Consider the following 16,199-nt stretch of genomic DNA (forward strand, 5'->3'; position numbering starts at 1 on the left):
CTCTGACCCCACATACACACAGAGTCCCTCAATATCAGTACCCCCCACCCGAGTTTATGATCACACTTATTATTAATATTAGTTTTTGAAGATTTCTTTCCTTATTTAGAGCATGAGTGGGAGGGGCAGAGGGAGAGGGGGGGAGAGAGGGAATCTCAAGCAGACTCCATACCCAGGGTGGAGGTCGACACAGGGCTTGATCTCACAACCCTGAGATCATGACGACCTGAGCTGAAACCAAGAGTTGGACGCTTAACCGGCTGTGCCACTCAGGAGCCCCTATTATTACATTTGTTATGACTGAGGAATGTACGCTGACACATCCTTAGCACCCGAAGTCCACGGTTTACGTTAGGGGTCGCCCTTGGTGCTTGGCGTGCTGTGGGTTCTGTATGTACGTGATGCTCTGTATCCATCATTAGAGTGTCACACGGAGTAATCCTATGTCCTCCACCAATGGCAGCCACTGTCTTTGTCTTTTAGAAAAATGAGTAGATTTTGGTTTTTAGAGCAGTTTTAGATTTACAGATCTGTTGAGCCCCAAGTATGGCCTTCCTGTTCGCCTACCCCCTTGTACCCCACCTGCTCCTCCACAGGGACAGCAAAGCTGCCCACAGTTTCCACCACTATTGACATCATGCATTACTGCGGTACGTTCGTTAAAACCAATGAGCCCGTGTTGGGACATTATTATTAAGTCAAGTCTGTGGTTTACATCACAGTTCACTCTTTTTGTGGTATGTCCTGTGGGTTTTGACAAATGTGTAATGACAGCCATCCACCATTATGGTATCACACAGAATCATTGTGCTACCTTAAGCATCCTCTGTGCTCCACCTATTTATCTGCCTTTGGCTCAGGGTGTGATCCCAGGGTCCTGGGATCAAGTCCTGCATTGGAATCCCTGCAGGGAGCCTGCTTCTCCCTCTGCCTGTGTCTCTGTCTCTGTCTCTCGTGAAAAATAAATAAAATCTAAAAAAAGAAAAAAGAAAAATAAAAAAATAAAAATAAGAAAAATAAATAAAATCTTAAAAAGAAAAAAAACCAACATCCCTGGCAACCATTGATCTTTTTAGTCTCCATCATTTTGCCTGTTCTAGACTGTCCATCTTGTCTTTCAGCTTGAAAATGTAATCTAGTTTTGTTGTGATTTCTCATGCATTATTATCTCTTTCTGTCATCTTACTTTACTTTTGCTTTTTCAACTTTTCTGAGCTATATTTATCCCTCTAATTCTTCTTGTTTGCTTTTGCATTGATTGGGTTATCTTTTTCTTTTTTTTTCTCATCCCCTCCTTTCTGTTCTGCTCTCTAGTTTGGAAATTATACCTTCAATTTCGATTCTCTTAGTAATTGGGTTTTGTTTTGTTTTCCTTCTCAGCACATTAAAGCTGGCGTTCTGTTATCTGACTTCAGTTCTTGCTGAAGAAGAAGCAACTTTACAGTTGCAAAGTTAGCTGTCAGTGTAATAATCCTGCTCTATTGGAGATCATCTGCCTTTTTTTCTCTGGCAGCTCTTACAATTTCTCTTTGTTTTGGTGTTCTGGAGTTTCAGTGTGATATATACGCGTATGATTCCCCCCTCTCCCTCATCGTCCCCCCAGCTTGCTTGTTGGTGTTTGGGCATTCTGAATCTGAAGTGTCATGTCTTTTTTCACTTCTGGAAAATTCTCAGTTTTATTTCTGCAAATATTGTCTCTTTTCCATTCTTTCTCTTCTTTTTTTCTGACTCCACTTAGATTGTGTTGGATCTTCCTATTATCATCTCCATGTCCCTTAACCTCTTTCAAAGTATCTACCTTCGATTTTAAACTGTCCCTTGCACTAATTCTCCATTTGGCTTTGTCTACTGCTACCTGTCTTGCCCACTGAGTTTCTAATTTCAATTATCATATAATTTTATTTCTAGAAGTCTATTTTATTTCTTCACAGATTTTCCCAATCATCAATCTCCTATTCCTTAGTCACCCTGTTGCATACCCTCCTTTATTTTTTGACCCATGCTTAATAAGCATACTTATTTTCTATTATGATTCTAAAAGTTCCAATATTTGAAGTATTTGTGAGTTTGACTTTACAGGCTTTTCTTTCTTGCTGGTTTCTGCTCATGGAGAGTTATTTTCTTGTGTATTATTTCTTGTATATATTTATGATTTATTTTTACTTTAAGCTCATGGTCCTTGGAACATTTTCAGGGAAGATTCCTTGAAACCTGGTTGCAAGGATCAGTTATGCATACATGTCACACATGAAAATTAACCCAGGAATTAGACGTTTCTCCTTTGCACAAAATCTTGGCTAATAGATTTAATAATTTCATAAAATTATTTTTTTCAAGTGTAATTAACATAGTGTTATATTAGTTTCAGGTGCACAATATGATGATTCAACAACTCTATCCATTACACAGTGCTCAACACAAGAGTGTTCTTTTTTTTTTTTTAAGATTTTATTTATTTATTTATTTATTTGACAGAGAGAGAGAGAGCACAAGCAGGGGGAGTGGCAGGCAGAGGGAGAGGGAGCCTGATGTGAGGCTTGATCCCAGTGCCCTGAGATCATGACCTGAGCCAAAGGCAGATACTTCACCCACTGAGCCACCGAGGCACCCCAACACAAGAGTATTCTTAATCCCCATCACCTATATTACCCATCCCCTGACCCATCTCCTCTCTGGTAACCATCAGTTTGTTCTCTATAGTTAAGAGTTAGTTTTTTAATCTCTTTTTTCTTTGTTCATTTGTTAAATTCTACGTGAGTGAAATCCTATGGTATTTGTCTTTCTCTGACTTATTTCACTTAGCATAATACCCTCTATATCCATCCATGTTGTTGCAAATGACAAGACTTCATTCTTTTTTATGGCTGAGTAATATTCCATTGTGTACACACACCCCACATCTTCAGTATCCATTCATTTACACAAGCTGGTGCAGCCACTATGGAAAACAGTATGGAGGTTCTTCAAAAAATTAAAAATAGAACTACCACGTGATCTGGTAATTTTTCTTCTGGATGTTGACCCAAAGAAAATGAGAACATGAATCTGAAAAGATCTATGCACCACTAGGCTTATTGCAGTGTTATTTACCAAAACCGCCCCCCCCCATTTTTGAAAAGCCAGTTTCTTTTAAATAATTGTTTCTTCTTTCTGTTTAGTTTTGTGGCTACTTGTTGGTGTGGGACTATTAGGATTAGGACTACGACATAAAGCCTATGAGAATAAATTGGGCAAAGGGGTAAGTAATGAAAAACTTTGATACAGAATTTTATATGGTATGTATGCATATGCACATATTTATACACTTTATCATTATGCTTGCACTGTAGATCTGCATGTCATGCCTTCAGGGCCCTGTAAACCATTTCTTGAACCCCTAGGTCATAGGCTGATAACAGAATTATTTCATGAAGTTGGGTTCTTGAGACAGGATAGATCCATTTGTTAAAGGCAAGCTGCTCATAATTTTGTTGTATGAAGTTATATATTCCATTCCATGATTTAATATATCTAAACTATGAAATAAAGAACTTCTTATAATGGGTTTTTTGTACTGTTTGGCAGATATTGCTGAAGGCAACAATATGAGAATCTGATTTAAAAATAATCTTGTAGATAATTCTTGAATTTGAAGATTATGGGTAGCTTCTGTACTGATGGGTCATGGAGGTTTTCCCGTCTCCCTCATCCCTCTTGTCTATAGTTTTAAATATTTCATTGTTCCTTTCTCTTCTAGATAGGCAGGCAGAAGAAAGAGTAAGTTGCTGTGTTGTGCTTTTTCTCTGCTCTGGTGAAGTTTGATGTGCTCCATAATGCAGTTAGAGTTACAGTTTTGGCTAAAGCAGAATTTGATGGTTAACTTTGAATTTTAGTGTTCTATATTACTAGGCAGATCTTTTCATATAAATAAAAAGCTATACAAAGTATGGAAACCATGCTTCTCTTACCTTCATAACTCCAACACCTCACAAAGTGATATTCAGAACTCCGTAGCTGTTTCTTTTGTTTGTTTGCTTGTTTGTTTGTTTGGTGACTCTTTCTTAATAAGTAAATAATTCATTACATGGTCTCTTTCTTTTGTACTTTGTTAGTTGTTATTATTGCAACATAATGCCAGTCAGAAAAAGATACCTAATGTCAGCCAGGAACTCTTTACAAAAGGAGACATTTCAGTTGGATTTAATACCTGTTCTTCTTATTCATTTGTAGAAGCTTATTCATTTGTAGTAAGCTAAACACTTACTGAGTATCTCTGTGTGCCTGGTCCCAGGGGTACAGAAGTAAGCAAGTTGGACTGATGCCCTGATGGAGTTTACATTGTGGTAGGGGAGAAAGATGGTATTCAGAGGAACAAATAAAGATGATCACTTTAGATCAGGCTTCTCAGAAGCAGATAGGATTATAGAGTAGAGAGGAACGATGGGGTCTGGGTGGTTAGAGAAGGTTGCTCTGTGGAGGTGACGATACTTGAGTCAAGACTTGAAAGCTAACATGAAGCCCAGTTATTCACAGAGGTAGGGGTGAGGGATTCAGGCAGAGGGCATGCTTGTACAGGGCTGAGGGGAAATAAGTATGGTGTGTTTGAGGCCCACCAGCGTGGTCGGTGTGGCTGAAACTTGGTGAGTAAGGGGAAGAGTGGTAGACGGTGAGGATGGAGAGGCTGTCAGTGTCCATCGAAAGATGAATGGATAAAGAAGTTGTGGTCTACGTATACAACGGAATATTCCTCAGCCATTAGAAACGACAAATACCCACCATTTGCTTCGATGTGGATGGAACTGGAGGGTGTTATGCTGAGTGAAGTAAGTCAATCGGTGAAGGCCAAACATTATATGGTCTCATTCATTTGGGGAATATAAAAAATAGTGAAAGGGAATAAAGGGGAAAGGAGAAAAAATGAGTGGGAAATATCAGAAAGGGAGACAGAACATGAGAGACTCCTAACTCTGGGAAACGAACAAGGGGTTGTGGAAAGGGAGGTGGGCGGGGGGTGGGGGTGACTGGGTGACGGGCACTGAGGGGGGCACTTGATGGGATGAGCACTGGGTGTTATGCTAAATGTTGGCAAATTGAACTCCAATAAAAATTACAAAAAAAAAAAAAAAGGATGGAGAGGCTGGGGAGGGTCCCGTCATAGAGGGCCTCACAGAGCACAATGAGGCACCCTGATTTTATTTTTCTTCCAATGGAAGCCACTGGAGTATTTTGAGCAGGAGCATGAAGAAACATGACATCTATATCTATCTATTCATCTACCTATCGATGATATAGATATATATATAGAAGTAGGAGATATATAAATATATATATATGTAGGAATAGGGAGTATGGAGAAGTAGGGAGATAAGTTATATATATTAAAACTTGGCTGCTCTGCGAGGAATGGATCGTAAAGTAGGAAGATACTTACAAGACTTTTTCAGTTGTCCAGGAGAGAGACCATGGAAGTTTGGAGAGGTGCAGTGGGTAGTGGAGTTGGAGAGAAGTGGACAGACTTAGAATATATAGTTGACCCTTGAACAATGTGAAGTTGAACTGCGCCAATCCGCTTACATGCAGACTTTTTTCAGTACGTATGTTGGAAGATTTTCTGGAAATTCGCGACAATTTGAAAAAACTTGCAGGCAAACCACATAGCCTAGAAATAGTGAAAAAACTCAGCAAAAGGTATGTTATGAATGCATAAAATATATGTAGATACTAGTTTATTTTGTCATTTGCTACCTTAAAGTATACACAAATTTATCATAATTAGTTAAAATGTGTCAGAACTTGCACACACAAAGGCAGACCTTACATGGCAACATTTGTAGGGGAGAGAAATGTAAACAAACCTAAAGATGCAGGTATTAAGTCATAACTGCATAAAACTAAACCATAGTACATAATGTACTGCTGTAATCATTTCGTAGTCCCCTCCTGTTGCTGTGGCAGTGAGCTCAAGCGTTGTATCAGTTTAAGATCCTGTGTGATGCTAATCTCCTACTGAGCAGTTCCTCCCTCTAGTAAATTTTTTATTACAGTAAACAGTGGTCTCTTGGGGCACCTGGGTGGCTCAGGTTAAGTGTTCAAGTCTTGATTTCAGCTCAGGTCATGATCTCGGAATCATGGGATAGAGCCTTGCGTCAGGCTCAGAGAGGAGTCTGCTTGTCCGCCCCCCACCCCCCGCTTGCACTCTCTCTCTCAAATAAGTAAATAAGTAAAATCTTTTTGATAGTAAACAATACCTAGACCTTGAGTGACGCCATGGGACCCATACAAACTGCCACTAGTGATGCTAGAAGTGCTCCCAAGAAGTAGAGTAAAGTCATGATAAGAAAAAGTTGAATTGCCTGATATGCTATACACTGGGGTCTGCAGCTGCAGTCACTAGCATCTTGAGATAAATGAATCCAGTGTAAGGACCACTGTAAACCAAGAAAAGGGAATTCGTGACGCTGTCGCTGGAGCCACACCAGCAGGTGCGAAAAACCTTGCCCTTTGTGCAAAATGCCTTTTTATCTCATAGTGAAAATGCAGCTTTTGTGTGGGTGCAGGATTGCTCTAAGAAAGGCATAACCTCTAGGCTAATGTGACTTGAGAAGAAGCAAAATCATTATATAACAACTTAAAGCCAAAGGAAGGTGAAGGATCTAAAGCTAGAGAATTTAATTTTGGAAAAGTTTGGCATGGGGGACCCCTGGGTGGCTCAGTGGTTTAGCACCTACCTTTGGCCCAGGGCGTGATCCTGGAGTCCCGGGATCGAGTCCCACGTCGGGTTCCCTGCATGGAGCCTGCTTCTCCCTCTGCCTGTGTCTCTGCCTCTCTCTCTCTCTGTGTCTCTCATGAATAAACAAATAAAATCTTAAAAAAAAAAAAAAAGCAAAGTTTGGCTTAAGAAATGTCAAGATAACAGGAGAAGTAGTGTCTGCCCCACCCAGAGCCACCAAGAGTTCCCAGACACTCTTAAGGAAATCACTGAGGAGAAAAGACATCTGCCTTAACAGGTTTTTAGTGCAGGTGAAAGTGTCCTATTTTTTTTCGGGGCGGGGGCGGTAAGGCCACAAAGGACATCTATTAGTATGGCACCAGGATTTAAGACTGGAAGGGATGCACTAACTCCACTGTTTTGTGCAAATCCAGCTGCGCTTATGATGGGGACTTTTTATCTATAAAGCTGCTAACCCTAAGCCTTGAAGGGAAAGGATAAGCACCAGCTACCAGTCTTTTGATTGCACAACAAGGAGGCCTGGGCAATGAGAACCCTTTTTTCTGGAATGGTTCCACTGATACTTTGTCCCTGAAGTCAGAAAGTACCTTGCTGGTAAGGACGGCCCTTTATAGTTCTTTTGATAGGAGATGATACCCCCTGGCCACCCAGGACCCCATGAGTTCAACAACAAAGGCATCCAAGTGGTCTTCTTACCCCGACACACGTCTCTGATTCAGCCTCTACATCAGGGATTATATGGCCCTTTAAGTCCCATTACACACAGACAGCACTCTGTGAAAGGATTGTCAATGCTCTGGCGGAGAACCCCGACAGATATGAGCTCATGAAAGTCTGGAAGGATTATACCACTGAAGATGCCATTGTTTAGCAAAAGCCGTGAAAGCCATCTAGCTCAAGACAATAAATTCCTGCTGGAGTAAACTGTGTCCAGATGTTGTACATGACTTCACAGGATTTATGACAGAGCTGATCAAGGGAATCATGAAAGGGATTGTGGATAATGGGAAAAAGGTGGAGGCTGAAGGGTTTTGAGGTGCAGATCTTGGAGGGATTTAAGAGTAAACAGACACCACGCCAGAGGAATGAACAGAAGACAACCTGATGGAGACGAGTGTTTCTGCACCAGTGCCAGACATCGGGGAAGATCTAGAAGGAGCAACACCAGAAAACAAACTGACACTAGATAATCTGGAAGAAAAGGCCTAATTATTCAAGACTGCTTCTCCCTTCTTTTATGCCATGGACCCTTCTATGATGAAGGCAGTGGTGGAAGCAAATGGTGGAAGAAGGATTAGTACCATCTAGAAACATTTTCAGAGACATGAAAAAGGAAGACAGACAAAAATCACAATGTTTTTCCAGAAAGTTATGCTAAATGGCTCTGCCTCTCGTGCCTCCCCTTCCTTCTCCTTCACCGCTTCCACCTTCCCTGAGACAGCAAGATCACCCCTTCTTTTCCTCCTCCTCCTCGGCCTAGTTGACCTGAAGACAATGAGGATGAAGGCCTTTATGATGATCCGCTTCCACTTCATGGATTGCGAATAATCACCATGCCATACGCTAAATAAATTTATCTGTTGTGTATGCGTGTGTGTGTGTCTTTGTGTGAACGTCTAATACCTATCCGGCGAGAATTGTGTGAGACCTTTGTGTCATCATCGGCACCGTCACCTGGGTATTCATCACATAGAACACGGTGTACAAGACTCATATGGAAGGGCACAGCCTATCCTTATGTAGGCATAAGGTGAGTGTATCTTAATATAAAATTAATAACGTCTTCGTTTTCCTACTGTGAATTATAATACAGTACAGTGGGCCAGCCCCCACCCCCATAATTGGAAAACCCGTGTGTCGGTCTATTATTACAGGGAAATGTTTTTAAAAAATGTAATACAGTTTGCAATACTGCCTTATAACTATGATGGTAATACTGGGTGCCATAAAATTTTTATAACAATTCATTCATTAGTGTATAGGCTCGGCTACCGTGAAGCAATCGTATCGATTACACGAGGTTACCATTAAACAAACTTATTGATATTGCTGCTGCTTCATTATCAATGCATGAATTGTCATAGCTGCGAGTAAATATGAAGTGCTTTTTCACATTATCTTTTCATTTTTGATGTCTACTGCTAGTAGTACCTTAACATCTACAGTGTTTTGTTACGTATAAAACAATGTCATTACACGTCCTGACCCACAGTTCATCTTGTAAACAGATGATGTAAATTTATAGTATCAATAGCTCTAGTATAGCACTGTGAATGTGTTTTCTGTTCCTTATGATTTTTTTTAGATTGTATTTATTTATTTGTCAGAGAGAGAGAGAAAGAGAGAGCAAAAGCAGGGGGAGAGGCAGGCAGAGGGAGAAGCAGACTCTCTGCTGAGCCAGGAGCCCAATGCGGGACTCGATCCCACGATCTGGGATCGTGACCTGAGCCAAAAGTAGAGACTTAACCAAAGGAGCCACCCAGGGATCCCCGTTGTGATGTTCTTAATGACATTTCTTTTGTCTAGGGTACTTTATTGTAAGAATACAGTACATCATACATATGTGTGTTAATTGCCTGTTGTGTTATTGGTAAGGCTTCCAGTCAGCAGGAGGCTGTTAGTAGTTAAAGTTTCAGGGAATCAGAAGTTACACGTGGATTTTCAACTGTGCAGGGAGGCCCCTAACTCCCCTGTTGTTCCAGAGTCAATGGTATTCTGAAAGTAGAGCTGATAGGATCTGCTGATGGATTAGATGTTGCTGGATGCGGAGAAGGAAGGAATCAAGAATGACTTTTATGCCTTTGGCTTGAGCAACCGGATGGAAGGTGGTGGCATTTACGGACAAGGAAAGAACGGGAGAATAACAGGTTTTGAAGCGGAAAAATCCAGAGTTGACTATTGCTATGGAATTATGTGAAAAGGGATAGCTTGATGGATGTAATCATGCCTCTTGAAATCCCTGTTGGTGGTTCCATTCCCTTTCTATGACAGTCACTAAACTGAATGACCTTTCCTGCGTAAGGATGGGAAGCCCAGCTTATTGGGCCGGGTAGCACAGGGAGCTGTTTACGTGTGGTGGCCTTCTGTTGCAAAGAGGTTGCTACTTACCTTTCTCTCAACCTGAACTTGTATGGTCCACTTTGAGTTGTTTTTCTGGTTGTGAAGATGGATTTCTTCTAATGTAGCCAAACTCTTTCTCGGGATCCCTGTTATAGATCAGTTAGGTATGCATTTATTGAGATGGACGTTTAGGGTTGGGCCCTGATTCTCTGACTGAGCCCATGGCCCCAAAAGATAAACTCTCAAAGGGGGCGGTGCCCTTGAGCATTGGCCTTGCCAGTACAGTAGCGGAGCAACAGCATGTATGACTCAGAGTCAGCAGACTGCTTAGTAGCTATGACGAAGGACTCTGTGCATCCCCCTGTGATCTCATTCCTCTCCTGTGCATGGGGAACCTCTCCATCCAGAATATGATGCTTATCATTTTCATGCATTTCTTTATCTTGTTACTACCTACAATATAGCCCCAGACTATATTATTTTTGACTTTACCTAAATGACATCTGACATATATATTTTGCAACTGACTTTTTTTTTTTTTACTTAAAATCACCTTTATAAATTAATCTGTATGGAGATTATGAAGGCCTAACTTACTTATTAGGGCTGTGTAGTATCCTGTTTTATGTATGTCACACCATTTATTTATACCTTTTCCTATTTTTCCTATTGAAACAACAGCCAGGTTGCTTCTGATTTTTTATAAACAGTGCTGCTGGGATCCCTGGGTGGCACAGCAGTTTACCGCCTGCCTTTGACCCAGGGCGCGATCCTGGAGACCCGGGATCGAATCCCACATCGGGCTCCTGGTGCATGGAGCCTGCTTCTCCCTCTGCCTATGTCTCTGCCTCTCTCTCTCTCTCTCTCTGTGTGACTATCATAAATAAATAAAAAATTAAAAAAAAAAAAACAGTGCTGCTTACAGACGCTCACTTTCCAAATAGTCCTCCTAACTTGCAAGCTTTGGCTAGAAGTTCACAGAAGATTTATTATGACAGTATCACCTAGCAAACAGCTCCTTATTTTCATGAATTAAATGTGGGCAGATTCACTAAGAAAATTCTTTTGCTGAAATACGAATTTTGGTAAACTGCCATTGTTCACAGTCATCTTAAATTACCGTTAAAACCACTCCTCAGGCACCAGCCACAGAGGTCTCTGCCGCCATCTGGCCTTTTAGGTTTGGTTATGACAATGAAGGATGGTCCAGTCTAGAAAGATCGGCTCAATTACTCAATCAAACAGGTAAGCCTTTTACTGGAATTAGTTCCAGGCTTTGAGAGACTACTATTAATGTTTTTATTTTGAACAAGATCATAAGTCATAGGAGGAGGGTTTGCTGGGTCGTAAACTAATCTTTTAAAAAGGCTTTACTCTGGTAGGCAGCTGCAGAAGGATTACGTTTCTATAACCACATCTGTCTTTGAGAGCAATTAATTCAGTCGATTCTGAACAAAGCCTCATACTGAGTATCTGCAGGGAATTCTTGTCATGCCTTTGCTCTTCGAGATCCTCCTGCTGGTGGCTTCTGTTGCTTGGGGACCCGCTGTTGGAGACCAGAAAGCAGCCACATTAAAAGACAGAGTGGGTCAGAGTGATGCTCTTTTGTGAAGCAGATTGCTTTCAAGAGCCTAAGGGCCAGTATTTAAGTTTCTGTGCCCTGGGGCGCTCGTCTTCATACGTAGCATCCTTTAAAAGATGTGGGTATTTGGTTCTTCACTCAACTACGTGGAGCGTGGAGCAAGACACGCAAACGTGTTATCCCTAACGATAAGCATGTCTCCTGAGAAACTGCTGGGGGTCTCTCGATTCTAATGCCACAAACCAATTTCCATGGTCCTCCGTCCTGATTCCGAGGCCTCCTAGGCACATCTGGCCGGGGTCTGTAGAAACCAGGAAACTCACTTCTGTGCCAGCACCATGGAGGTGTTTTCCCAGCAATAAAATGCTGTTGCACACCACTCTATTATTCCTGCACAGCAGTTGGGTATTTGACAAAGGGATTGTGCTTATTTGAAGTTTTGGGAAAGATGTCAAAAGCATTTGAAAATTTAGAAGTTACGATTTTATCCTTTCCTACATTTCCTCTGGGTGTCCCGTGTTTTAAGTACGCTTGACATGGGTGGGGGTGGGAACTCCTTCTGTAGCGCAGGTTTGATCCACTTCACTTGAGTGACTCATTAGAAACGACTTTGGGGTTTTGTTTTGTTTTGTTTTGATTTATGAGGAAAGGCAAAGGGTTTAAGAATAAAGTTTTGCTACTTGTTTTTGCACAGCTGTGGCTCATCCCTATGTGCATTTCTGTTCCTGAATAGGTGCAGATTTCATAACGATTTTGGAGAGTGATGCTTCTAAGCCTTATATCGGGAACAATGACTTGACCATGTGGCTAGGGGAGAAGTTGGGTTTCTATACGGACTTTGGCCCAAGCACGAGGGATCACACCTGGGGGTAAGTGAACCTTGGGAACAAGGCCCTGAAGACCAGGCATCCTGGGCTCCGTCCAGTAGAGAGTTGATGTTGTCATACCAGAGCCCTCTGAGTACACCCCCGGGGTGCTTCCTGGGGGGGACGGGCAGGTGGAGAAGATACGCATATTCCGTGATTGTTTGAAAGGTGTCCCTGTTGCTGGATACTTTCAGTTCTTCAGGATTATAAACCGTTCAGTGTAGGAGCCGAGGTTATAGCACTAAGTGTGCCTCGCCTGATGCTGCCTGCCTGGGGCTCACCTCTAATGCGAAGAAACAGAAAATAAACACGGATGCACGGAAATACGGAAGAGTTTGAGATCATGATAAGCACTACATGGAAAAGGAAAGCGACTGGGGAGGAGGGGAAGGGGGACGGTCAGGAAGGTCTCTGTGAGAAGACCCTGCCATGAGGACCCAGGATCCAGCCTTGGGAAGAGGGGGGACCCGCCCGTGTAAAGACTCAAGGGATCAGGTTTGTTGGGCCTGAAGAGGGGCGCTGAGGGGGAGCTGGTGAGAAATGAGGTCGAGGGTGGGTCCCTAATCTTAGAGAGCCACCTAGTCCATGCTGAGGACTGAGGACTTCAGTTCTGATGGGAAACCATTGGCTGGTTTTTAGGTAGGAGCCATCTGATCTGATTTACATTTTATTTTATTATTGTTTTTAAAAAGATTATTTATTTATTTATTCATGAGAGAGACAGAGAGAGAGAGAGACAGAGAGAGGCAGAGACACAGGCAGAGGGAGAAGCAGGCTCCACGCAAGGAGCCTGATGTGGGGCTCGATCCGGGGTCTCCAGGATCACACCCTGGGCTGAAGGTGGCGCTAAACCGCTGAGCCACCCGGGCTGCCCTATTATTATTAATTTTATTTTTATTTATTTATTTTTTAAAGATTTATTTATTTATTTATTTATTTATTTATTTATTTATTTATGATAGACATAGAGAGAGAGAGGCAGAGACACAGGCAGAGGGAGAAGCAGGCTCCCTGCAGGAAGCCCAACGCGGGACTCAATCCAGGGTCTCCGGGACCGTGCCCTGGGCCAAAGGCAGGTGCTAAACTGCTGAGCCACCCAGGGATCCCCCCTATTATTATTAATTTTAAAGATTTTATTTGTTTATTCATGAAACACACACACACACACACACACACACACAGAGGCCGAGACACAGGCAGAGGGAGAAGCAGGCTCCCTGTGGGGGAGCCCCATGCGGGACTCGATCCCGGGACTCCAGGTTCATAACTTGAACCAAAAGCAGATGCTCAGCCACTGAGTCACCCAGGTGCCCCCCCGATTTACATTTTTAAAAGACCATTCGGTCTGTTCCTGGAACAGCATGTGGGGGGCAAGAGTGGGAGCGAGCGGGGAGACAGGTGATGAGATGGATGTGCTGGCACAGGTGAGAGGTGACAGTGGAGCCGGGGACGTGGACAGAAGGGGGCCGACTCAGGAACTCCTTAGGAGCAGAGCTGATGGGACTTACTGAGGCTTTAGGTGTCAGGGCCGCGAAGGCACAAGGGCAGCATCTACCTTTTTCACCTGAACACCTGGTAGAGATGATGCCCCTTAATAGGAAGGGAACCACCAGGCAGGGGAGCCCGATTGGGCCAACTTGAGAAGCCTCTGGAGAGTCAGGTGAGGCCCGGGAGGAGTGCGGGCAGCCCGGAGGGCCAGGCGAGGTGTGGATGCTGGATGCGTGTGTAGGTCGCGGTGGCCTCACAGTAGAGACGCTCCCGCCGGGGGAGGCCCCCCGCGGCCCGGGAGCAGCACAGGCTCGGGCCTGAGCTCGGCTCATCCTTTCCGAATATGTAGCTCTCGACTCGGTGGGGGCGGGGGGGGGGCGGATAGGACACGGTGTGTGTATCCTACTGGGCAGGTGGCAATTTCTGATCCTGTAAATTGTTACTCCGAGCTCTTGCTGGCAAGATCGAACATTCCTAAATGGGTTGATCAAGATTAGAATGGTTTACGCAAACACGTTGCCAGAGTAACAATGCGAGGAAAATGGATTTCGTGCTATTACCAATTCTACCCTTTTTGTGTCTCCAGAGCATTTATTGAAACAGAGTTGATGGCGTTGTGCTTAGCGACACAGAGAGACACGCCAAATAGCAGATTTGTCGCCCTGTCGAGCTGATGCACGTTAGTGCCGCTCGCTCGGTGCCCCTCGGTGGTTTGCCTGCATGGCAACACATCGGGTGTTTTGTGTTGTTTTGTTTTTAACACATGTGCTTAGTCCTGTCTCCATGGTATAAAAGGGACCGACCCTGATGCACGTGTTTCTTTTCATTCCAATGCAGGATTATGGTTTTGTCACGATACCCGATTGTGAAGTCAGAGCATCACCTTCTCCCGTCACCAGAGGGCGAGATCGCACCAGCCATAACACTGACTGTTAGCATCGCGGACAAACTGCTGGATTTTGTGGTGACACACTTTGGGAATCATGAGTGGGTTTCTTTCATCTTTCTAATAGTACACGAAGCCAAGAAATATCACTAATATATTACTTGGATTTCCATGCATTGACCTTTCTTTTTTTCTCCCAAAGTATTTTTCCTTATGTAGCTGGGTTTTTGGTGTGTGTGTGTGTGTGTGTGTGTGTGTGTGTGTGTTTTAAGATTTTATTTATTGGAGAAAGGGGCGGGGAGAGAGAGAGAGAGAGAAAGAGAGAGAGAGAACAAGCAGAGGTGAGGGGCAGAGGCAGAGGGAGAAGCAGACTCCCCACCGAGCAGGGAGCTGGACTTGATCCCAGGACCCCAGGATCATGACTTGAGCTGAAGGTAGATGCTTAACCGCCCCAGTCGCCCCAGTTGTGTAGCTGGTTTTAAAAATAAGGCATAGAAACCTTTGAGATGCAGGAGGCCCTTAGAGGATGATACAGGCCAACAACGATGGCCGTGTTAGCCAGCAGTGGCCAAGCAGGTGCTGTGCTAAGTGCATTACTGTACAGAGTTAGTACCATTATAGCCCCATTTTTCAGATAAAGATTCTAGACTGAGGGAGGTTAGATGGCTTTCCCAGCAGCGTCATGCAGCAAGGCATTGGGCAGACCCAACACAGAGCCAGCTCACACTTGGGACCGCATGCTAAGCCAGACTACGGAAAAATGAGATATCCTTCTCCTACAGGATTATTACCATTGGGATTTGAGGGGACTAACTGATACTCCCTTTGCCCTCATGTCTTCACAGTCCACTGATGGTTAAGCAGGGGAATCTGGCAGGGAGATCAAAATATCTCTTAATTCTGATAAACCTATGTGGGTGATGTGGCTTAAGTGTGTCCACATGGACCTGCATTTAATACATCCGCCAACCATGCAAACTGTTGTATGCATGAACACATCCACCAGCAACACATGAAACTCCCCCAGAGCAGCAGACCTACCAGCAGGGGCAAGGTCTGCGCCGTCAAACTGCCCCCTTGGTAGAGGGAAAATGCCAGAAGCCCCCTGTGTGCAAACTGGCAGGTTCCAAGGAGAAGAGAGAGGCAAGGTTTGAGAACGAGCATGCCCAGTTAATTCTGCCAAACTCAACTAGTTAGGAAAGTCCGCCCAAAAAGCAAAAGGCGAGAAAGACCAGACATAGTTTCTTTCTTTCTTTCTTTCTTTCTTTCTTTCTTTCTTTCTTTCTTTCTTTCTTTCTTAAGATTTTATTTATTTGTTCATGAGAGACTCAGAGAGAGACGCAGAGACACAGGCAGAGGGAGAAGCAGGCTCCATGCGGGGAACCTGACGCGGGACTCGATCCTGGGACTCCAGGATCACAACCTGAGCCAAAGACAGATGCTCAACCACTGAGCCACCCAGGCATCCCCAGATGTGGTTTTCTTTTCTTTTCTTTTCTTTTCTTTTCTTTTCTTTTCTTTTCTTTTCTTTTCTTTCTTTTCTTTTCTTTCTTTTTTCTTTTTCAGACGTGGTTTTCTAAGCAAGTTGTCCTTAGACATGAGAAATAA

The 16,199-nt window shown here is 43.4% G+C and overlaps 1 protein-coding gene across 1 annotated transcript in view; it reads left to right on the top strand.

Moving 5' to 3' along the window:
- CWH43 (cell wall biogenesis 43 C-terminal homolog) overlaps nt 1-16,199 on the top strand; it is a 59,495-nt gene that overhangs the window by 22,552 nt on the left and 20,744 nt on the right. Inside the window, exons 9-12 of the mRNA XM_041726160.1 lie at nt 3,159-3,238; nt 10,909-11,014; nt 12,085-12,220; nt 14,543-14,692. Of these exons, the coding sequence (XP_041582094.1) occupies nt 3,159-3,238; nt 10,909-11,014; nt 12,085-12,220; nt 14,543-14,692 (472 nt within the window). The remainder of the gene's footprint in view (nt 1-3,158; nt 3,239-10,908; nt 11,015-12,084; nt 12,221-14,542; nt 14,693-16,199) is intronic.

Source organism: Vulpes lagopus, chromosome 12 (assembly GCF_018345385.1).
Source record: "Vulpes lagopus strain Blue_001 chromosome 12, ASM1834538v1, whole genome shotgun sequence".
Classification (NCBI taxonomy): Eukaryota; Metazoa; Chordata; class Mammalia; order Carnivora; family Canidae; genus Vulpes; species Vulpes lagopus.